The sequence below is a fragment of the Ostrea edulis genome, chromosome 5, assembly GCF_947568905.1.
Source record: "Ostrea edulis chromosome 5, xbOstEdul1.1, whole genome shotgun sequence".
Lineage (NCBI taxonomy): Eukaryota > Metazoa > Mollusca > Bivalvia > Ostreida > Ostreidae > Ostrea > Ostrea edulis.
This window is the reverse complement of record NC_079168.1, coordinates 80,382,940-80,407,628: the sequence shown is the minus strand read 5'-3', so window position 1 is coordinate 80,407,628 and position 24,689 is coordinate 80,382,940. Positions and strand designations below refer to the sequence as shown.

Below are 24,689 nucleotides of genomic sequence, written 5' to 3'. Positions count from 1 at the left end.
TAGGTTGGTCCCCTCAATATCACTATATCCGGAGTAGACTGTACTTGTTGTTATTTACATAATCCTATGTGACAGAATCCATTAAGATGTGCATGTTAATCAGCACCTAAATGATGGTTAAGAGTTTAATATTGTTTATTGTACAAACCTACATGTATGTGTATTCTGATTCATTCATATTACAAATCGCATTTTCCTCTGAAATAATTATTACTGGGATAAACAACACTACATGATGAATAGTCCTTGCAATAAATACAAAGAAAACAGTCTGAGCATATCGAGAAATATAATGACATTCAAAACATACCGTTTGATGCTTCCAAATATTTTGAAAAGCCTCAAAACTCTTAAAACAAGAAGATAATCCAACAGCTGGAATTCCTCATAAGCTGTAAATAAATGTACAACATACTGTAAATAAATGTACAACATACTGTAAATAAATGTACACACTTTATGTACAACATACTGTAAATAAATGTACACACTTTATGTACAACATACTGTAAATAAATGTACACACTTTATGTACAACATACTGTAAATAAATGTACACACTTTATGTACAACATACTGTAAATAAATGTACACACTTTATGTACAACATACTGTAAATAAATGTACAACATACTGTAAATAAATGTACACACTTTATGTACAACATACTGTAAATAAATGTACACACTTATGTACAACATACTGTAAATAAATGTACAACATACTGTAAATAAATGTACACACTTTATATACAACATACTGTAAATAAATCTATTTAAGACATTTGTCACATTATATTGCAAATATATGGAAGCACACTAAGCAAATCATACTGTAAACATGGAAACACACAATGGAAAGCATATACTATAAATATATGGAACCATATTATGCTTTCATACATTGTTTTCATATCACTTCAAATACAAAACTACCAGTAGGCATTAAAATTCTTCCAGTGAAATGCCACCATATAATTATGATAACTAAATTTCCAGGAAAAAGAACCTGTTGAAATATATTTTTTTATCAAGGGAATGTAATTACACAATCGCAGCCTAAGTAAGGAAGAAAGGACATATCTACTTTTATTTTACTGAGTCTGCTTCTTCAATAATAAAATGAACAAGAGGCCTATGGGCCACATCACTCACCCAATTCACCTTGGTTTTCAAAGATCTTTTGGGTATGTTTAAATTAACCTTTCTGATTAGTTGCAGGGTTCTTGAGAAAAAATATTTTTAAGGATTTTCCCAGTACATTCTCATGTAAAACTTTGATCCCCTATTCTGGCCCCACCCTACCCCCTGGGACCATGATTTGAACAAACTTGAATCTACTCTATGTCAGGAACCTTTCATGTAAATTTTACTTCTCTGACCCAGTGATTCTTGTGAAGAAAGTTTGAAAAGATTTTACCTAAATATCAGCATGTAAAACTTTGATCCCCTATTGTGGCCCCACCCTACCGTCAAAGGCCATAATTTGTACACATATGAATCTACACTATATCAGGAACATGTCAATTTCAGCTTTCCTGGCCCAGTGATTCTTGGGAAGAAGATTTTTAAATGACCCCACCCTATTTTTGTATTTTCTTGATTTTCTTCCCTTTCAAGGGGGTGGGTTCCTCCATTTGAACAAACTTGAACCCCTTCACCCAAGGATGCTATTTGATTGAACTTGGCCCAGCAGTTATGGAAAAGAAGTCAATTGATTGATTGTTTATTACATCCCTTTGAGAGTTTTCACTCATATTGAGATGTCACCAGCTGTAGGTGAAGTACCACATATTTAGACCTATGCTTAGCACTCAGAGCCATAGTAGTGAAGGTCTTTATCATGCCAATGCCTGCCACCATACGGGACCTCCATTTTTTAAGGTCATATCCAAAAGACGCGTGATTCTCACTTCTAAATGCCGAGCGTTTGATGAAGGAGCAATCACTACCTATTTTAAAGTCCTACGTATGATGCGGCCATGGCATAAGCAGAGCTCGAACCCATGACCTCCCAGTTACAAAGCGAACGCTCTACCACTGAACTACCACAACTGGTTGAAAATAAAATCAAAAATATTAATGTTTTGAGACATACAAAATGTGATCGGAGTAGCTCACATAATGAACCTTTGACTCAGGTGAATTAAGAAGTAAAGATAGCAGTGATCAATCTCATAATTTCTGTAAAGAATACAAGATTACAAGTAGGGCAAACACGGACCCCTGGACACACCAGAGGTGGGGTCAGGTGCCTATAGGGAGAATACACATTCCCTATTGACCGGTCACATCTGCCATGAGCCCTGTATCTTGATCAAATAAATGGATTAATCTGTATAAAAGAACAGCCAAAGAATTGGTATGAAACACATTAGACAGCAGTCGACCTAATGACAGGTGTATTTCCAAATAAGATCATTATAACAACCACAGAATTTGTGAAATGATGACTTTAAACGAGATGTTGAAACTCCTGTAACATCAGTATAGCTGCCTTGATTTAGAAATTAACCATTTGCAGAACATGTATCTAATCAATTGAGAGATATAAACACAGGGGATAATGGAATATTGCTACATGACTATGGGGATATAAACACAGGGGATAATGGAATATTACTACATGACTATGGGGATATAAACACAGGGGATAATGGAATATTGCTACATGACTATGGGGATATAAACACAGGGGATAATGGAATATTACTACATAACTATGGGGATATAAACACAGGGGATAATGGAATATTGCTACATGACTATGGGGAGTTGGCAATGGAGAAGCTCTTTGAGTTGAGTTGTTAGTTGTACATCTATGTTCAATACCAAATTCTTGTTTTGATGCAACAAAAATGATTTCACTGACTATCAAGCAAATATCAATAGAATCCTATTCTTTGACAAATTATAACCTTGTAGCATTTTAGAAGATTTTTTCATGATATCCCTATATAAAACTTTGAGCCTCCATAGAGCCTCCTTCTCCGGGTGCAATAGTTCCCTCCCACATCAGTGACTCTTTGTATGCAAGCCAAATCTTACGAGAGGCAATTGATATCTAAATCATAGAACTTATTTGTATAATTGTTGAAAGGTAAATTAAGTTTTAAAAAGAGGTCCTGCCCTGAACCCAAGGATCATCATTAAAAGAAAATGTGAACTTTTTATGTTATTTATGGCATTTTTGGTCCTATTGGATTTTTTAGTTCTGTTGCTCTTGGGAGGAGATTTGAAACACTTCAGCTTATTTTCACTATTGTTTTAGTTATCTCCCCTTGTAAAAGAGCATGGTCCTTCATTTCAATAAATTTGAATCCCCTTATTGAAAGAAGCTTTGTGTCAGATTTAGATGAAATTGACTGGTCAGTTCTATAAAATATGTCAAAAGTATGAAAGTTTACAATGACAGAGAAAGCAAAAATGTTCATGGTATACTCACTGGAGTCCTCTATGGCTTCAATGGCAGAAGCTATTACTGCTGCACCGATGACTAAAAAGTCAAACCTGGAAAAACAACAGAATTCATAACATGATTGTGAAACACCCCAAAGTGGAACTGTAAGACATTAAATTTTAAAAGATATGGATTAATTAGAATTTTCTAAAAGTAGGTCAGAGGTCAATGTAAAGGTCACCAGGTCAAAGTACCAATGGAAAGGTCTTTCCACAAGGAATACACATTGCCAAATATGAAAGCTGTACATGTACGACCAAGGTCAGAGGTTTTTTTTTAATTTCCAAAAACTAAGTCAATGGTCAATGCCAAGGTCATAAGGTGAACAAATCTAATATCGTTTGAAAGGACTTCTCAGAAAAATGTACGTGCTTAATATAAAAACAGTACCTCTTACGATTTGAAAGATGTGCATGGCTTTTATTAGTATTTCCTAAAGGTAGGTCAAAAGTCAATGTTAACCAGGTCAAAGATTTAGGTGTCCACGGACAGGTCTTGCCACAAGAAATACACATACCAAATATGAAAGGTCTACCTCTTATGGTGTAAAAGATATGACCAAGGTTAAAGTTTTTTGACAAAGACAGACAGATGGACAGGCCAAAAACTAGACTCCCCCTAATCTTCCATTCCAGGGGCATAAAAATTAATCTTTGATCTGACTGAATGTGAAATGATCTTCTATATATATAAATGATATGTTCAATAAACTTACACATTCCAGAAGACCTTGAAAAATTCCCTGGGTCCAAACGTGTACAGTTTTAAAATGATTTCCACCATGAATATCCCAAGGAAAAACCAATCTGCCTCGTCCACATCGAATCCGATAAACCAGGCATTGACAAATATCATAAAGTCAAAGAAATATCGGAATCCTCTGAAAATAGGAGAGAAATTTATGTTAAATATTATATAATGTCTTTTTTGACGGATTCAAAATGGACTTGATATTGATCAAATTAAGCAAATAATGTTGTAAACTACCACCTGAATGCGGCCATCTAAATGTAAATATGTAAATCCCTTGCTTATACATAATTAGTCATCATTTCACTTTTTCACTATATATTTCATTGAAAACACTATTTTTATAAAAATTAATTGTGAGGTCAATTTAGTCCCAATTTTCATGATTTTTTCACTTATTTAATATGCAAAATTGTTCAAATTTTTTATTTTCATGTGATGCTAAACAAATTGTGATACCATGATAATTGAGAATAGTTTATGAAATCATCAGAACAAAATTTTTAACCTCAAAATGCTATAATTTTTTAACAAATTTGTGCCGTAAAATTTCAATTTAGCATTTGACGTGCAATTTCACCGCAACACCTATACAGATAAAATCACTTTGAAATCATGTGAAGAAACTACAAATAATTCTGTATTTTTTTAATATCATATAAAATGATCTACAAGTAATGCTGCAATACCTTTTTTCAAAAGACATTTTTCAATGATATTATAGAGTAAAAAAATAAAAATAATGATGATTCCCTTACGGCTTTGCAGATACTGTAGATCTAATAGTGGTAAAAATCCATGATACTCTAATTAATTAAAGCAATATTAATTTTAATATTAATTTAAAGTAATTAATTAATTTTACTTAATATAAAGTTATATTTCATCATCAAAAAGTATCAAATCTGAAACTTTTGAAATATTGATTTTATCAATAAACTGGTTATACATCTTTATAGCATTCAGGTGATCATTAGTTATGCATTCAGAGAATGTGTACATTTAAATCCCTGATAAATTCAGACCAGCAAGACTATAAACACAGGTAAATAACACAGGGAGGTGGGTCATGTGATCAGAGTACACAGGAACAGATTGTGTGGATCGATCTGCTCGACAGGTAAGCTAGTCGCCATTTTTGTTTGAATTTGTTTTCATTATAATTCTATATTCTGGTATAATTAAGTTATACATCAAGTAACCAATGGAAAGCCTAATAATTAACTGCTACATCAAAAATACAGACCAAGAAATAGGCTAAAATCATGGACTCAAACTTGCATGTACAGTATTTGGTGAAAAAAATCCTATAGACACACCTCCTGTTTGGGTGATTTAAGATTTCCTAAAATTCATTTTGATTCCTTGACTGCTGATCCATCGACGTTTCAGTGAATTATCTATTAAGGATTGGAGTTTTAACCCCCTCCCCCTAATAATTTTGGTAAATTAAAGAACTATATTTCACATATTACAACTGGTAGTCTTGTACATATTCTTGCATTTTGAAATAAGAATGAAATTCAAATATTGTTGGACAAATTTTTCCCTATAGTATAATGATTGTAAAATTCAATAATGGGAAAATGTCTGAATAGATTGACCAATTTATCTTGACTATGGTTTTAACATATTAAATAATTATCTTTTCAATGTAAATTCATTAAGTTAAATGAATATACATGTACTCCTATGATTTCAGCACAAAAGCACTATGGACCCCCGTACCAGCGCCCAGGACGTGATGCGATGTGACCTGTGCGAGACCTCCATGGTACAGATGCACTGCGATTCATGCCTCATCAACCTGTGTAAGGCCTGCGTGGGAGAACACATCGCAGCTGATGAATCTGAGGATCACAAAGTCGTTAAATTCCAGTCCAGGAAATCCACCCCCCTCTACCCTGGATGTATCTCTCACAACAAAGAACGATGTGAAATGCACTGTGATCAGTGTCATATTCCAGTTTGTACCAAATGTATTGCATCTGGCAAACATCTAAGTCACAACATATTAACAATCTTGCAAGCATATATGGCAAAGAAAGAAAAAATTCTCAAAAATAAAACTGAGTTAAATGAAACAATTTTTCCAACCTACCAAGACATTTCATTTGACCTACAAAACAGAATGAGTCAGTTAGAAAAGAAATATGGAGATCTCTCAACAGCCATAACAAAACATGGAGAGGACTGGCACAGAGAAATTGACAAACTCGTCCAGAAACTGAAAGCTGAAGTGGAGGAGATGAAAACCACACAGTTACACACTCTACAGAAACATCTGGATGAAGTGAACAAGAAAATGTCAGATATCAACGATGAAATCAATTCAATTGATGTCAATCTAGACTCCAATAACATGTCAGATGTATTCAGTGCTACATCCACTGTAGAGGAATATAAAAAACTTCCACAAAAAATTCTGCCTTCCTTACCTAAATTCACTCCTGGGAGAATTCAAAGAGAAGAACTATGTAAACTGTTTGGAACTTTATCATCAATTTCTGTCCAATCAGAAGAACATGGTTACAGTATAAAGACAACACAGAAATCCCCAGAAGCTGCATCCTCTCCTGTCATCAAACAGCTGCTTGATGAACCACAGACTGTCACCACCATACACACTGGGTATGAAAACCTTTATAATGTGGCCTGTCTGAGTGATGAAGAAATCTGGACATGTGATAATAGCAGAACCATGAAACTCTTCAGCATCAATCAGGGATCACAACTCAAGTCAATCACAACCAAATCACAGAACGCTCCATGGGACATAGCAGTGACAAACAGTGGGGATCTGGTTTATACTGATTACTGGGATAGAACTGTAAACATTGTGAAGAATGAAGAGATACAGACGGTGATCAGACTACAGAAGTGGAGACCTCGTGGAGTCTGCAGTACCTCCTCTGATGATCTCCTGGTTATCATGAACAGTGATGATGTCACACAATCCAAAGTTGTCCGTTACTCTGGCTCCACAGAGAAACAAAGCATTCAGTTTGATGATCAGGGTCGTCCTCTCTATTCATCTGGTGGTTATTATAGATACATTACTGAAAACAGGAACCTGGATGTCTGTGTGGCTGACTATAGAGTTAAAGTAGTGGTGGTCAATCAAGTCGGGAAACTGAGATTTAGGTACACTGGACATACTCCTGCTCCAAAGAACAAACAATTCAGTCCACTAGGAATCACCACAGACAGTCAGAGTCACATCCTTACAGCTGATTGTAACAATGATTGTGTCCACATCATAGATCAGGACGGACAGTTCCTCCGTTACATAGACTGTGGACTGATTGAACCCAAAGGACTGTGTATAGATACAAACGACAATCTGTTTGTTGCTCAGTGTAGAAACAAACAAGTGAAGAAAATCAAATATCTGCAGTAAAATTAAAACACTGAACTGATTTACCTCCAGTAAAGGATGATAATGACGTACAAGGACGAAATTGACCATGATTACGTATCTGTATCACTGACTGACCGTGTAAATCATGAAATCTTTTTTTAGACACAAATAAAAATCTGGTGTTTGCTGATAATTATAACCATGCAACCTCTATTTCTTCAATGTATCAACAAACCAGTGAAGAAAGTAAAACACCTGCAGTAAAATTCAAACACTAGTAAGTGATACCCATGATTCACTCAGTGATAACATCATAGTTATATATTGACAACAATAGGAAAATCATCAAAATGCAAAGCAATATTTAAATATTGTGTTGATGTTTATACATGTAATAATTACTTTTGTCTTCTAATAAAATAGTTCTGTATCAAACAAGAAAAAACAAAACAAGTTAACATTTTATTCCAGACAAAGAAGTGGTCAGTGAGTGTTTACGGTCACCTAAGTATCATACTAAACCATCACATGTACTGTTACAGTAGATAGTGGTACACATTTATAAGTATCATACTAAACCATCACATGTACTGTTACAGTAGATAGTGGTACACGTCTATAAGTATCATACTAAACCATCACATGTACTGTTACAGTAGATAGTGGTACATGTCTAAGTATCATACTAAACCATCACATGTACTGTTACAGTAGATAGTGGTACAAGTCTATAAGTATCATACTAAACCATCACATGTACTGTTACTGTAGATAGTGGTACATGTCTATAAGTATCATACTAAACCATCACATGTACTGTTACAGTAGATAGTGGTACATGTCTAAGTATCACACTAAACCATCACATGTACTGTTACAGTAGATAGTGGTATATGTCTATAAGTATCATACTAAACCATCACATGTACTGTTACAGTAGAAAGTCGCACAATCATGTCAATAATGCAATGATTGAGTGTGACTTTCAACTCCAGAGAACAGAAAGCGTTTCAGATTTTGTGATCAATTATTTCACATTATCTGACGGGAGTTTTACTAAACTTTGGGGAGAAGGGTGGGTGGAATGGGGCAGGAGTAATGAAATTAAAAGACTAGTATATTTTCTATTGAAATAAAGCTGCATGCAAATTTTGGTAAAGATTGGGCCACAGTATTTAAAAAGAAATTAAGAATATTAATGCATGATGACCAACAAAACTAGATCACATTAAAGTCACCTGAGTATGCTTTGGCGATCTGATAAGTTGATTTATATAGAAATTTATGCTGGCACAATGAATGTATATTTATGTCGGAGAGAAAGAGAGAGAGAACAGATTTCTAATGAATAGTGAAGACTGGCTTAATGAATCAGATTTGCATCTGAAATCGTTGTGTTCATATTGAGGACTTATCTCTTTGTCCATTAAACTGAATGTTCAAGTAACCATTCTATTCTTTATTACTGTTTCAAGCAGCATCCTGACCTATGACCTTTTTGCTGACATCTAATCCCACTCCACACAAATAAATATACACCACAATCAATAAACAACTCTCACTACAATAACAACATTAAGATTACATGTGACGTTTCTGCCAGTTGTATATAAAACTACTTTTTCATCTCCTCTATATGAGGAGTTCTTGTATGATTTCTGAAATAGATTAAAATTTTATAGTTTAGTAACATCACTATACTTTGTATATAGGCCCGGTTAGCTCAGTGGTTAGGTCATCTAACTAGTAATGCGAGGATCATGGGTTCGATCCACAATTCATCCGAAGATTTTTTCCCTCTTCTTTGCAACAATAACTTAGTAATGTCCAAATAACCTTTTATAATTCATACGAGAGGACCTTACAAAGTATGCTAACTCTAAAATAGACCTGGCCTAGAGATTATAAAGCTTTTTTGCGTACGTTTTCATACTCAAATACAAATTCCATGCTCTAAATCGTACTCATACTCAAAGGTGAAGGTTATAAAAAATTTCATTAATTAAAATCACGCTTCTACTCAAATGGAGTACATACTCAAGATTTTTCAAGTATGCTTTGGAGCTTCCTCAGAGTTGTACTCAAAACAAACATGGCTGAGTTTGGATGCAAGTGAATTGTATGTGAATTGTGATTGATTGATTGATTGTTTTACGTCCCATCAAGAATATTTCACTCATACTGAGATGTCACCAGTTGTAAGTGAAGTATCACAAATTTAGACCTATGCTTTGTGCTCAGGGCCATAGCAGTGAAGGTTCTTTATCATGCCAACACTTGCTGCGACATGGGAATCTGTTTTTAAGGTCATATCCAAAATACCCGTGATTCTCACTTCTAAAGCTGAGTGTTTGCAAAGGAGCAATCACTACCTATTTTAACGTCTTAGGTGCGACCATGGCCTATTGTAATGTCTTAGACGCAGCTATGGTATGAGTGGGCCTTGAACTCACAACCTCCCGGTAATGAAGCGGACACTCTACCACTGAACTACTGCGAATAGTATATGTGAATTGTAAAATGTCATAAAATATATACAGTGGAGCCTCGGTAATCTGGACGCCATTAATCCGGACGCTTCACCTTCTGGGTGATTTTTCTAGGGAACGGAATTTTTATACATTATTTTGCATCATTAATCCGGAAATTCGCGTTCCGGATCCGGACGGTAATTTTTTACTACAAAGCATTATAATGCATTGAAAATTGTACTGTTAATCTGGACGGTAATTTTGTTGAGGGAAGGTCTGTGTCGGACAATTTTAGCAAGGCATAAATTATAAAGAAAACAAGCCAAACTGTCTAATTGAAGCGATTACCTGTACCCTGTCAACACCTCCCTATAATTAGGTGGTGTGCGATGATATGTCATTTAGATAGCACATGCCGATCGAGACATTGTATTGCCAATTTTCGCACATAAGAGTTTTATTGTGTGTAGTGTTGAATTTTGTAAATAAATCTGTAGCATATTATTTTATAGTCTTGATCAGTAGCCTAATAGAATCAATAAATTAAACATCATGCTGTAATGATAATGTTTTTAACTGCTACACATATCAATTGTACTGATTCGTAAATTGATTATCGGCTTATGCAAATCTAAACAGTGTAGATTATACTTCTAGATTCTGGATTTTATACTGTTGATTGGCGTGAAATATACATGAATGTTCAAGCACATGTACATGTAGTAAGTTTCTAATGTTTAGAATGTCACGCAAGTAGAATGTACCTGTGTACGATTGATTCTTGTTACAATGTCGAGCTTTATTGCTTTTGAATTTTTAAACTCCGGGTAGAAGTGAGAAAATTACCATTTTAAGGAAAATGACAATTAAATTTTGTATGTACCCGTAATGTTAGTTTCACCCGAGTTTTGTTCCGTTATTATCGCATCATGAAAATAATAGGTGCGCGTGACTAGATCAAAGCAGTAGTAGGTCTTGATATTACGAGCTTAAATGATTTTGTTCTCCCGATACTGTCTTGGATAATTATAGAATAAGAAATATAAACTCTGGCAGATTGAATTTTGGTTAAAGAATGTTGTCAACTGACATGATAATCACGAAATTCTTATATTAACTTTGAACGATTAAGATTGTTTTAACAGACCGCCGAACCCGTAAATCATGACAGATGGAAATTACCGGCCTCTTTAAGAAGTAAAAGTGTGATGAAATGTTTAAAGTTTAAATGATTATGTTAGATACTAATGATTTATTTACTTATAGTTTCATAAAGTGCTTCATTATTTGTTTTAGTGCATACGGTACACAGTTTTGTATATTTATTTGTAGGGCTCATATATATGCACAATGTAAGCACAGGCAAATACACTGAACACGTACATTAAATTTTAGTGCTTTGAAATACATGTAAATGTTAACATTATCATAATTTATTTACTAATGCAAATGGTCAAATCCAATTATAGAATGTGTTTAATTCACTATGTATCAATAAAGTAGGCATATATTGGTTACTTATGTAAAGATAGAAAATATGCGATTCAATTATCCGGACGCTTCATTTATCCGGACGATTTTGCTGGGAACCAAAGTGTCCGGATTAACGAGGCTCCACTGTATTATATATTATTGAGAAATGTCATGCATGACCATAACCTGCATCAGATTTGAGTGACCTTTAACCCTTACTTGTGTCTGACCACCAGTTTAACTATTCCGCTCAAGAAGGAGTTGTAGAGGGAAGGGAATTTCTGTTCCAGGAAAGTCTGTCTGTCCTTGACCTCTGTCAACTGAAGTTCTAGAAGGTCAGCCAGCTTCAGGAACTGCTGTTTGCCTGTAGATGAAGGAAAACGAATCCTGCATTGATTACATCATCAAAACCCCACAGTTATATACCCCTTTACTCTACAGAGAAGAAATCAATCATGCTCTCTGACAATGATATTGCTAGCTCTCTTCATAAGTTAATCTTCACAAATAATTAAAAAAAAAAATTTCTAGTCCGTGGGTCATGAAACTAGAACAAAATCACTTTGAATCCATGTTTCGCTTTATAAGATGGAATTGATATGTGATATTATTATATTTCATGGTGATTCTCTATCCCATGAATCTAGATCCTTAACTAAACATTTAATTTTAAAACAAATGTTATATTGAACATTTATAATATTCTCAAAATCATGTCCCAACAAAAGGGTGAAATCCATAAACAAGAGGCCCATGGGCCACATCACTCACCTGAGTTACCTTGGCCCATATCTGAAGACTTTCTATATATATTTGCATGTAAAACCTTAGTCCGTATTGGCCCCAACCTACCCCTGGAGGCCATGATTTTTATAAATTTGAATCTGCACTATGTCTGGAAGCTTTCATGTAAATCTCAGCTCTTCTGGCTCATTGGTTCTTGAGAAGATGATTTTTAAAGATTTTCCCTATATCTTTCAATGTAAAACTTTGATCCCCTATTGTGGCCCCAATCTACCCCCGGGGGCCATGATTTGAACAAACTTGAATTTGCACTATGTCAGGAAGCTTTCATGTAAATCTCAGCTCTTCTGGCTCATTGGCTTGATTTGAACAAACTTGAATCTACACTATGTCAGGAAGCTTTCATATAAATTTCAGCTCTTCTGGTTCATTTGTTCTTGAGAAGATTTTGAAAAAGATTTTTCCTATATATTTCTATGTAAAACTTTGATCCCCTATTGTGGCCCCAACCTACCCCCTGGGACCATGATTTGAACAAACTTGAATCTGCACTATGTCAGGAAACTTTCATGTAAATTTCAGCTTTTCTGGCTCATTTGTTCTTGAGAAGATTTTTAAAGATTTTTCCTATATATTTCTATGTAAAACGTTGATCTCCTATTGTGGCCCCAACCTACCCCCTGGGACCATGATTTGAACAAACTTGAATCTGCACTATGTCAGGAAACTTTCATGTAAATCTCAGCTCTTCTGGCTCATTGGTTTTTGAGAAGAAGATTTTTAAATGACCCCACCCTATTTTTGCATTTTTGTGATTATCTCCCCTTTGGCCCAGTGGTTCTTGAGACGAAGATGAAAATGTGAAAAGTTTACGACGCTGACGACGACGACAGACAACGGACAAATTTTGATCAGAAAGGCTCACTGGAGCCTTGGGCTAAAAATGGCCTCACAAATTTAGACAAGAGGCCCATGGGCCAAATCGCTTACCTGAGTCACCTTGGCCCATATCTAAAGATTTTTCATATATATTTGCATATAAACTTTGGTCCCTATTGTTGCTCCAACCTATCCCCGGGGACCATGATTTTTACAAACTTGAATCTGCACTATGTCAGGAAGTTTTCATGTAAATCTCAGCTCTTCTGGCCCAGTTGTTCTTGAATAGAAGATTTTTATATGACCCCATATTATTTTCGCATTTTTGTGATTATCTTCCCTTTGAAGGGGGCATGACTCTTCATTTGAACAAACTTGAAATCACTTCACCCAAGGATGCTTTGTACCAAGTTTGGTTGAAAATGACCCACTGCTTGGTTCTGGAGAACAGGATGAACATGTGAAAAGTTCACAACAATGCTGACAGAACGGACAAATTTTGATCAGAAAAGCTCACTTGAGCCTTTGGATCAGGTGAGCTAAAATTCAATAATAGTGAGAAAATGAGACTGAGATTAAAGTGAGACTGAGATCAAAGTAAAACTGAAATCATAAGTGACCCCATCTCAGTATTATGGCCTCTATGCCAATTTCAGTCTTAGTACAATGTACTCACGAATCATATTGGATCCATCTATGTCCAGCACCCTGACAAGTAGGTCAATGTGACTTCGACTTCGGTTAGGAATGACACGCTTCATTAACTCACACCAGGCTGTGTAGGTCACCACCAGGCGGCCTCCTTTCTGAACTTTCAGGATATCGAAAGCCTGAGCCAGCTTCCTCCTCTTACCATAAACAGCTGCCCTGATCTCATTCTAAAAATAAACAGCTGCCTTGATCTCATTCTAAAAATAAACAGCTGCCCTGATCTCATTCTAAAAATAAACAGCTGCCCTGAACTCATTCTAAAAATAAACAGCTGCCCTGAACTCATTCTAAAAATAAACAGCTGCCCTGATCTCATTCTAAAAATAAACAGCTGCCTTGATTTCATTCTATAAATAAACAGCTGCTCTGATCTCATTCTAGAAATAAAAAGATGCCCTCTGATCTCATTCTATAAATAAACATTTGCTCTGATCTCATTCTATAAATAAACAGCTGATCGAGATCTCATTCTATAAATAAACAGCTGATCGAGATCTCATTCTAAAAATAAACAGCTGCTCTGATTTCATTCTATATGAAATAAAAATTTGATCTGCTGTGCTCTCATTTGAAAAAAACAATTTGCTCCTTTTCGGCTTTATACAAAAAAAAAACCCAGTTAATTCTCCAATTATCGCCACACAATTCATTAAATCATTTTTGTTATAACGCCACATTTTTCTAAGAACATTTTTCCTATTATTTAAAATTCTTGTCAAAACGCCAAATTCGCTATCGCCATTTGCCACGGGAAATTGGTCATTATCGATCTCCAGCGTACACCTGGACAGAAGGTACCCAGTATTAAATAAACAAGATAATTTATTAATATGAACCATAGTCTTGCTGTTTTTACCGCATGGAAAAATATTTCAGTTTAGCTATGGCTTCGCCATGAAAGAGGTTAATTTCTGTTGAATTTCTAAGAAAATCAGCAAATTATTACATACCACGGAAACTATCCAAAATGTACACAACGGGAAATCTCCAATTATTCTACTGTTTTATGGGAAAAGTCCATAAAAGGAGGACATTGGGTGATATTTTGACTGCAAAAGGTAAAATACTTGTTGATCTTCGTCCATGCAGTTAATGACAGCTCACCTACCAAGAAACAGCCATGTGGTGCACTAATTAATGTACTGACACTGGACAAGGTTTTTAAATTACTTGAAACATACTATAATGTATATTGTGTATTGTATGTGTATTGTTTTGAAATGAAGCCTTATTATTGATAAAACTATTTTAATCATGTTAGAAAATTTGGAAAAAAAAATTACTAGATACTTTTAAATTAAGTTTGTATGTAAAGGAAAGATAACTCTTATATATACAAGAACAAGAACTCTTTCTCCCCAAGATGTCAGAAATTCAATTCATCGACAAATTCGTTAAAGTGTCTTATATTCAAAAGAACAAAAGGTGGCGGTTTATCGAGAGTTGACTGTACACCTACAACAGTTTTCAGTGTAGCATAAGTTTCTGGTTGATTTGATTCATTTGAGGTTTAGCAGGGTACATGATGAAATGGCAGTTTATTTATTCATAGACCTCATTAACTATCTCGATTTATGCGGGATTCTCCCGATTTGAAGCAGCTTGAAAAGGCAAATCCCGATATCCCGATTGGGATTGCAAAAATACCCCGAAATCCTGATTTTCTAAAAATATCTCTCATTTTACGACAACAAGACCCATGCATGCACAATTTCCAACCCAAATTTGAAATCCCGCTAGCCAATCAGAAATCGGGACAATGGAAGATGAAGCCAGGTCTAGTCGCCCACTGGATGCCACCGATGAATAAATGTGTAAGAAAGTTCGGGATCTGGCATACTCTGATAGGCGAATTCAGGTGCAAGAAATAGCGCAGGCAATAGGATTTAGAATTTAAAACTGCTGACCACTCAGATTACGAATTCATGGTCTGACCTTGAGATTTAAAGTACTGACCTTGAGATTTTTTCTGTAGCTGTAGTAAATGGCAGCCAACACGATACTCATGAAGATTAACCAACAAATCACGATGTAGAAAACAAAGAACAAAGCAAACCAGTTACTGTTATCATAGGCCGGCATCCTATAAAAGCAGAAAATGAAACACACAATGAATCAAGAGTTAGGACCTACAAAGACAGGATGTGACAGACATTGCATAGAGGGTAAATTACTGTGTATCTGGAAAATTTTGTGTCAATTTACTTTTGCGAAATTAATATTTAATATTTGTATACATAAATTTTACGAATTAGCTTTGTAACTAGAACAGTCAACATAGGAGATTTTATTTTCCTGAAAAATATTTTTGCAAAATTTCTTAGACCCACAACACTGTCAGAAATTTATCTACAGCAAAATTAACCGGATTGATTGTATGATGAATTTGAACATTCAAGATGTTTGTGGATATATAGTTGCCATAGATACATACATGACATCGGGGCTGTTTGCTGTGGTGACTAAGACATACAGATCCCAAATACTATCAGGGTAGGTCTTAAAGTACTGATCTCCATTGGCATACACTAAATTCCTACAATTAGAAAAGTCATGTGACTTGCACATTTTCAGGATTTTTCTCAATACTAATGAATCATACACATTAACCAAGCAACAATTTAAACACAAAGCAATACATCCTGTTTTGATTCTGCAAAAGTTCATTCAAATTGTATGTTACAAAATACCGCTGATTAGTAAAACTTACTTAACTACTAAAGACCAATTCCTATAATGATTTAGATATGCAATATATGTGCACACTTGAAACTATTTTTACATGTACAAACAGATTCGTATTTCATGTTTTTAATGTGTACAGACAGAATCGTATTTCATGGTTTTTATACATACAGACAGAATCGTATTTTGTAGTTTTTATACATACAGACAGAATCGTATTTCGTGGTTTTTAAATGTACAGACAGATTCATATTTCATCGTTTTGACACGTACAAACAGAATTGTATTTTGTAGTTTTTTTTTTACATGTACAGACAGATTCGTATTTCGTGGTATTTACATGTACAGACAGATTCGTATTTTGTGGTTTTTACATGTACAGACAGATTCGTATTTCATGGTTTACCTTCTACTGAAGAGTTTGAGTGCGAGTAACGCAAACAGCAGAACACTGAGGATAAACAGAATGAGAACATTCATGATCTCTGGAACTGTTCGACGGATGTTACGGAAAGCTCGTCGGATCTAAAGGAAGAAAAATAAAACGATTATCAGATATCATTGTTAGCTTTGATTTCATTGACTAAATCTGTTTGTCAAGTTTGATATGTTAATGTCAGTCCTACCTGTTTTCCGTCCGGAAAGTTGATGAGAAAAAGAGGCCGCAAAGGACGTGACCATCTGACTGGTCGAGTAGAATTTTGTACGTTGTCCCAGATTATGTAGCATATCATATCGATAAATGTCAGCTGTCAACAGATACAGGAACTATCAAAATATGTGAACTCTAAAACATTTAACCTGGCAATATACCCTAAGATTTTATAGAAAAAAGATACGATGCAAGTGCATTGCATTTGAAACATCACGAAAAATGATCTATTATTGAGAAATGTCCTTCAAAACAAAACATAACAAAAAGTCTTAGGACTAACCCTTGATGAAGGAATTCAGCAAAAATGAAATTCTTGTTTAGGTTTGTCTATTTTAATTAAGCGCTTTATCAGTTCATGTTAAACATTATATTTCACATTTCCATTCCATGACTATACAATATGTAGATTTAATTCAAACAACATTTTATTTAAAAACAAGGAGGCAACTCTACTCTCTCTTTCTCTCTCTCTCTCTCTCTCTCTCTCTCTCTCTCTCTCTCTATATATATATATATATATACATATATCAAAATTAAAGATTAGAGGCAAAAGGATATGTATCTCCTCTCTCTAAGCTACGTGTAGAATTATATGTGGTGAAAGAAATAAGTGATGAGAGAGTTAAATCATAAAAAACATGCAGCCACAACAAGCATATGAGACACTAATCTAATAGTCAGTTATAATTCTGTGTAGGCCTAAAAGATTCAAGTATAAATTCAAAACTACAGCCATTTTATAGAATGGATAATGCCAATCCCAGTCCATAAAAACAAAAACTCAATACACAAAACTGTTCAAACTATAGAATCATCTAATGCATCTGTCATTCTCTCTCTCTCTCTCGCCCTTTCACTGGCAATGTCTGTTCAGATAAGATATCTAATGTCTCCGTGGCCACTAAACACTGACTCGACCAGAATCACTGACCATAAAATCAGTGTACATCATAAACACGATAAACATATTCTACAAATAATCAATTATAATCATGTTTTTCGAGGATATATTTACTAGTAACATTGATTGATTGAATATTGTTTAACGTCCCTCTCGAGAATATTTCACTCATATGGAGACGTCACCACTGCCAGTGAAGGGCCGCAAAATTTAGGCCTATGCTCGGCGCTTATGGCCTTTGAGCAGGGAGGGATCTTTATCGTGCTACACCTGCTGTGACACAGGACCTTGTTTTTTGCAGTCTCATCGAAAGGACCGCCCCATTTAGTTGGCTCTTATGACAAGCAAGGGGGTACTGAGGACTTATTCTAACCCGGATCCCCACGGGATACTAGTAATATGATAAAAAAATAAATAAAAAATTGTAAGGCCACACCAATTTGTAAAATAGTTCTTCGGATTTTCAAACAAAAAAAGTGAGGCGAGAGGGCGAAATTATTTTACAAATATTATTTTTAATTTTGGAGATAAAAATTATGAGGCAAGCGAATACAAGAAATATAAATATTTTTAATTGAATTAAGTGTAATTTTAAAAAGCGGGCGCCTAAAAATAAAGATCTAAAATCATCAGATATCATTTGTTTACCACATAAACTTAATATTTTTCAACTTTGTTGATATAGTTTACAATAAATAAGAAGTATTTCAAGTTTCAAAGACTTATTTTCTTCATACTTAATACATGTACTTTGCAACATTAACTGATAAGGTCTTTTTGAAGAATTTTATTTAAGTTTCATTTCTACAAACTTTCGATTCAGAGATATGCATATTGCTAGGGACATATCCAGTTTTGACATTCATTGCAAATGCAATATCCATTGCATCGCTTTGAGCATTTTCTTGAATTTTGTGAATTTGTCGTTAACCGTCGGTCCGGTTTAAAATAGTCATTGATCAGTACCCTTTGCTTGTTGTAAGAGGCGAATAAATGGGGCGGTCCTTCAGATAGGACTGCAAAAACTGAGATCCTTGTCACAGCAGGTGTAGCACGATAAAGATCCCTCAGTGCCATAAGCGCTGAACATAGGCCTAAATTTTGCAGCCCTTCACCGACAATAGTAACGTCTTCATGTGAGTGAAATATTCTCAAGAGAGACTTCAGTCAATATATAGGCTAATCAAACAATCAATCATACGCTATCAATGATCTCTAAATAGTGGCATCGAATAGTGCTTCAAAAGTTTCATCGGCTTCCAGTTCGATTCCAGCATAAGGAACAACTTCCAATCCAGTGTTATGAAGTATCGTACATATTAAGATAGACATCATGAATAACTTAACCGTATTACACTGTTAGGAAATTTCTTGAGAGCCCGCGCTTCTGTCATTTGTCAGCATATACATCAAGGTTATTTGTGCGCTTGTTGTAAAAACTAAAAAAAAATATTTACGGATATTTTTGAACACGCGGGCGGATATTATTTTTTGATAATATTATAATTTGGATTTGTTACAAATAGAAGCGGCGAATCCGACGAACTAGATTACAAATTGGCATGGCCTAATATAATACTAGTAACATGATAAAAAAAAATTGTAATACAATGTTCAAGGCAAAATTTTCCAGTGCAGAAAAATTAAAAAGCATAAAGCAAACAAACTCATTTAAAACTATGTGAATTGATAAACCCATTTTTAATCATTGGACAGACATGTTGTAATGATCATTAGTGAAAAATTGGTGACACCCTATGGAGACTCATTGGTGCTATATTTGGAAAATACTAGCTGCAGATTTGTAACTCTCTGGGAAAACATTGGGACAGATCAATATTTTCATAGAGAGCTAAGAAAAATACATGCAGCTAGGAAAATAAATGAAAATGCATTCAATTTTGTAGTCACCACTTATCTGATGGTTACTAATTATCTATTTGGCAGACACCACTTAGTTTCCTTGCATCTATTTGTCTGCCCTTAGTTTATTTGGTGGTTGTTAATTATCTATTTGATAAATAACTGTCAGATAATAATGGCGACTGTACATGTATGATACATATATACAGTATATATATGTGTGTGTGTGTGTGTGTGTGTGTGTGTGTGTGTGTGTGTGTGTGTGTGTTTGTGTATGTGTGTGTATGTGTGTGTTTGTGTGTATTTTCAAAGGCTCTTAAATCCTGTTTGGAAACTCCTCCTCTTATCTCAAACACTCCCCTCTTATCTGTAACACTCTCTCTTATCTGGAACACTCCCTCTTATCCGGAACACCCCTTCTTATCTGTAACACTCCCTCTTATCTGTAACACTCTCTCTTATCTGTAACACTCACTTATCTGGAACACTCTCTCTTATCTAAAACACCCCTCTTATCTGGAAACTCCTTCTTATCTAGAACACCCCCTCTTATCTGGAACACTCCCTCTTATCCGGAACACCCCTTCTTATCTGTAACACTCCCTCTTATCTGGAACACTCCCATCTTATCTGTAACACTCCTCTTATCTAGAACACTCCCTCTTATCTAGAACATTCCCCTCTTATCCAGAACACTTCCTCTTATCTGGAGCACTCCTTCTTATCTAGAACACCCCTCTATCTGGAACACCCCCTCTTATTTGGAACATTCCCCTCTTATCTGGAATACTCCCTCTTATCTGGAACACTCCCCTCTTATCTAGAACATTCCCCTACTATCTGGAACACTTCCCTCTTATCTGGAACACTCCTTCTTATCTAGAACACCCCTCTTATCTAGAACACTCTCTCTAATCTGGAACAATCCCCTCTTATCTGGAACACTCCCTCTTATCTGGAACACTCCCTCTAATCTGGAACACTCCCCTCTTATCTGGAACACTCCCTCTTATCTGGAACACTCCCTCTTATCTGGAACACTCTCTCTAATCTGGAACACTCCCTCTTATCTGGAACACTCCCTCTAATCTGGAACACTCCTTCTTATCTGGAACACTCCCTCTTATCTGGAACACTCCCTCTTATCTGGAACACCCCCTCTTATCTGGAACACTCCCTCTTATCTGGAACACCCCCTCTTATCTGGAACACTCCCCTCTTATCTGGAACACTCCCCTCTTATCTGGAACACTCCCTCTTATCTGGAACACCCCCTCTTATCTGGAACACTCCCCTCTTATCTGGAACACTCCCCTCTTATCTGGAACACTCCTTCTTATCTAGAACACCGCTCTTATCTGGAACACTCCCCTCTTATCTGGAACACTCCCTCTAATCTGGAACACTCCCTCTTATCTGGAACACTCCCCTCTTATCTGGAACACTCCCCTCTTATCTAGAACATTCCCCTACTATCTGGAACACTCCCCTCTTATCTGGAACACTCCCCTCTTATCTGGAACACTCCTTCTTATCTAGAACACCGCTCTTATCTGGAACACTTCCCTCTTATCTGGATCACTCCCCTCTTATCTGGAACACTCCCCTCTTATCTGGTACACTCCCCTCTTATCTAGAACATTCCCCTACTATCTGGAACACTCCTTCTTATCTGGAACACTCCTTCTTATCTAGAACACTCCCCTCTTATCTGGAACACTCCCCTCTTATCTGGAACACTCCTTCTTATCTATCCTCCCCTTTTCTACAGTGTTCCATGATGCAGCTGCTGTGTAATGAAATTTCATGATAACAGAAAATCATAGAAAACTGTAGTGTACATTCTGTCGACAAAATATTCAATTTGACATTTGTGAAGTTAACATGCACTGTTTTCATTATTGTTAAGTACACACACTCTGTAAGTACACACAATCTGTTATTCACTTAATAAGCAACACTAAAACACCTGATGTGTGCTAAATACAGAAATAATGGAAACTAACAGAATGTTTTTCATGTTGAGGGGAGGTAATTCTTGATTGCACTAAAACTGGACTGACTTAAATTTGTTGCTTGTATACATGTATATGATAAGCCAGAGTAACTTCATTCCTTTTTAACCCTCTTCCTCTTCTTCTAACTTTGAATGAGTGCCTATTGGTGTGGATGTGTCAGTAAATGGTAGATGAAATACACTGTAACCCTAGTCAGGTAGGTTTGAAAGGGCATGTTAAAACCTTGACTGTTATTATGTGAATAAATGCTGTGTAATAAAAACTGGACTGACTTCTTTATGTGGGCCTGCCAAAGAAATGCACTGCTAGATAAAAAGTGGTGGCCTCCTGATAAGTAAGTGGCTGTAGCTAAATAAATGAACAGGCTGCTTTCAAATGAGAGATTTTATTATCATGTCACCAACTGGCTTCCATATCAGTGAAACACCAGGCCATACAGAAAAAAAAGAAAATTAAAAGCATTTCAATATACTGTGATGTCAGAAAGTAAGTGAAATAACTAAACAAAGGTCAGATCTCAAATAATTACACTGTGCACACAGAAAGTAAGAGAAACAAAGTGTGATGTTAGAATTTTCAAATGTAACTGTTAAAGACAACATATCACTCGATGTCACCTACCTCTCCATAGAGCAGGGCTTCAAACATAATATTACTGGTCAATACAAAATATAGATCAATTAAGAATTAATTAGATCAATCAAAATTCAAGTAATAATTATCTTATGTTCTACACGTATTTCAAAAGTTATGCTTCCCTCCCAATAATAAAGAAAATGTCAACCACAAAACATATATGTACATGACTTTGATGTCAAATGAGTGAACAATTTACATACAAACAACAGTGCTTATGTTCAATTTGCATGAGAGATAATTGGAGTTCCTGCTCTGGGGACCGTTGAACTTACAGAAGCTTACCATTGGTCTAAATCTCATGAATTTGCTATACGTTCCTTTTATAACACATTATAACAGTCAGATTGAGATCAAAAGTGACAACTGATATAAAAAGTGAGACTGTCATCAAAACTGAGTTTGTCTAAGTTTAATGGCCCTGAAACTAGGACATAATCAAGCGGTTCATACCCCCATGATAATTTACCCTCACCCACCGACATCCACCACTCACATTTCAACACAATAACAATTGCATTGCTAAGTAAAATGATATGGTGTTAATTCTACTGACTTACCACAATGACAATGAGAATCATGAGGTTCTTTGTGTCCTTCCAGAACACGCTCCTCCGACTAAAGAAGGCGGAGTGAGCAAAACGAAAAGCAAAATACGCCAAACACACTGTCTCCAGAATCATGGAGGCCTGCAAAAGAAACAAGCAACACAGATGTTACAAAACAATGAATGAATGTCAAAGTAAGAATAAGTGACCTTGCCTACAACAGGTTAATGGACAATGCATCTTCAATCTTCGAAACATCAACCCTAAGACATAGATATAGGTAGTGATTGCCCCTGTGCTGCAATTAGAAGTAAGAGTCACTGGTCTTTCGGATGAGATGGTTCCGTGTCATGACTGACACTGGAATGATAAAGAACTCTCACTTCCATATGACCCTGAATACCATGTATACCAGGCCTAAATCTGTGGCATTTCACCAACAACTAGTGATGTTTTGATATACAAGAAAAATTCTCAGAGGAACTTGAAACAAAGTAAGAAAGATTACTATAAGATTAATAAGTATTTATATACTTATTTCCATATTGTATGATGTATTTTTCTTTAAATCATACAATGATGCAAACTGCAATTTATAACAATCTTGTTTTTCTTCAACATGCACTGCAAAATTTTGCGATTGTCCGGTAATATTTCTACATGTGCAATGGACAACAAAAACCTTGAGACTAAAGAGGTGTGTGTGTGTGTGGTGCATTTACATTGCCTTTGGAATACATGTAGCACTACAAAAGCCAAATCGCACTTGAGAAGAAAGTTATACCTGCTAATCTTCAGCTGAATTTAAGGTGTACTTTATTCACTGATTTCTTTTCTTTAATTCAGATTCAAGCAGTTTTAGGATCATAACTTTTTGACAATCTATATATATAGCTGTAAATGCATGTGCACTCCCCCTGCAGGAAACCATAGACATGAATTGCACCCCCTCCCCTAATGAAAGTTTGCTTACCCATGAAGGTATCTCCCATCCTGGTTTGGCAGGTTTCTCAAAGAGAGCCAAGGACAGGTTGAAGAGGATCATCAAATACAGAAGATATCTCAGGTAGAATTTATGGTACAGGTTGTAGGACCTAGATAATAAGTAAAGCAATATTTAGATATCTTGGGTAGAGTTTATGGTACAGGTTGAAGAACCTAGATAATCAATCAATATTTAGATATCTCAGGTAGAACTTGTAGAACAGGACATAGAATTTCAATGATAAGTTCATATCTAGATATCTCAGAATACATGATATAGAACCTGGATAAGCAGTTAAACAATATCTAGATATCTCAGATAGAATACATGACATAAAACCTGAATAAGAGGTTAATATCTAGATATCTCAGATAGAAGATATGACATAGAACCTGGATAAGAGGTTATTATCTCAGCATAACTTTTTGGTACAGGTTATCATAGTTATAGGAGCTGGGTGATGAGTAAATCAATATTTAGGTATCATTTGTACAATTCCAGTCTGAATGTTTTCATTTCTCAATTAAGGCACTGTGATGTTAGTCATTTT

At 35.4% G+C, this 24,689-nt stretch overlaps 2 protein-coding genes across 2 annotated transcripts in view; one reads left to right on the top strand and one right to left on the bottom strand.

Annotated features, from left to right (window-relative positions):
• LOC125650725 (two pore calcium channel protein 1-like) overlaps nucleotides 1-24,689 on the bottom strand; it is a 39,594-nt gene that overhangs the window by 10,810 nt on the left and 4,095 nt on the right. The window contains exons 3-13 of the mRNA XM_056166380.1: nucleotides 24,128-24,248; nucleotides 23,167-23,295; nucleotides 17,160-17,282; nucleotides 16,940-17,058; nucleotides 16,283-16,384; nucleotides 15,805-15,931; nucleotides 13,814-14,015; nucleotides 11,734-11,878; nucleotides 4,175-4,339; nucleotides 3,445-3,509; nucleotides 311-392 (exon numbers count right to left, since the gene is read on the bottom strand). Of these exons, the coding sequence (XP_056022355.1) occupies nucleotides 311-392; nucleotides 3,445-3,509; nucleotides 4,175-4,339; nucleotides 11,734-11,878; nucleotides 13,814-14,015; nucleotides 15,805-15,931; nucleotides 16,283-16,384; nucleotides 16,940-17,058; nucleotides 17,160-17,282; nucleotides 23,167-23,295; nucleotides 24,128-24,248 (1,380 nt within the window). The remainder of the gene's footprint in view (nucleotides 1-310; nucleotides 393-3,444; nucleotides 3,510-4,174; nucleotides 4,340-11,733; nucleotides 11,879-13,813; nucleotides 14,016-15,804; nucleotides 15,932-16,282; nucleotides 16,385-16,939; nucleotides 17,059-17,159; nucleotides 17,283-23,166; nucleotides 23,296-24,127; nucleotides 24,249-24,689) is intronic.
• On the top strand, nucleotides 5,247-8,024 carry LOC125650754 (E3 ubiquitin-protein ligase TRIM71-like). The gene is made up of 2 exons (XM_056166389.1): nucleotides 5,247-5,329; nucleotides 5,912-8,024. The coding sequence occupies exon 2, from the start codon at nucleotides 5,924-5,926 to the stop codon at nucleotides 7,607-7,609; it is 1,686 nt and encodes a 561-aa protein (XP_056022364.1). The 5' UTR covers nucleotides 5,247-5,329; nucleotides 5,912-5,923; the 3' UTR covers nucleotides 7,610-8,024.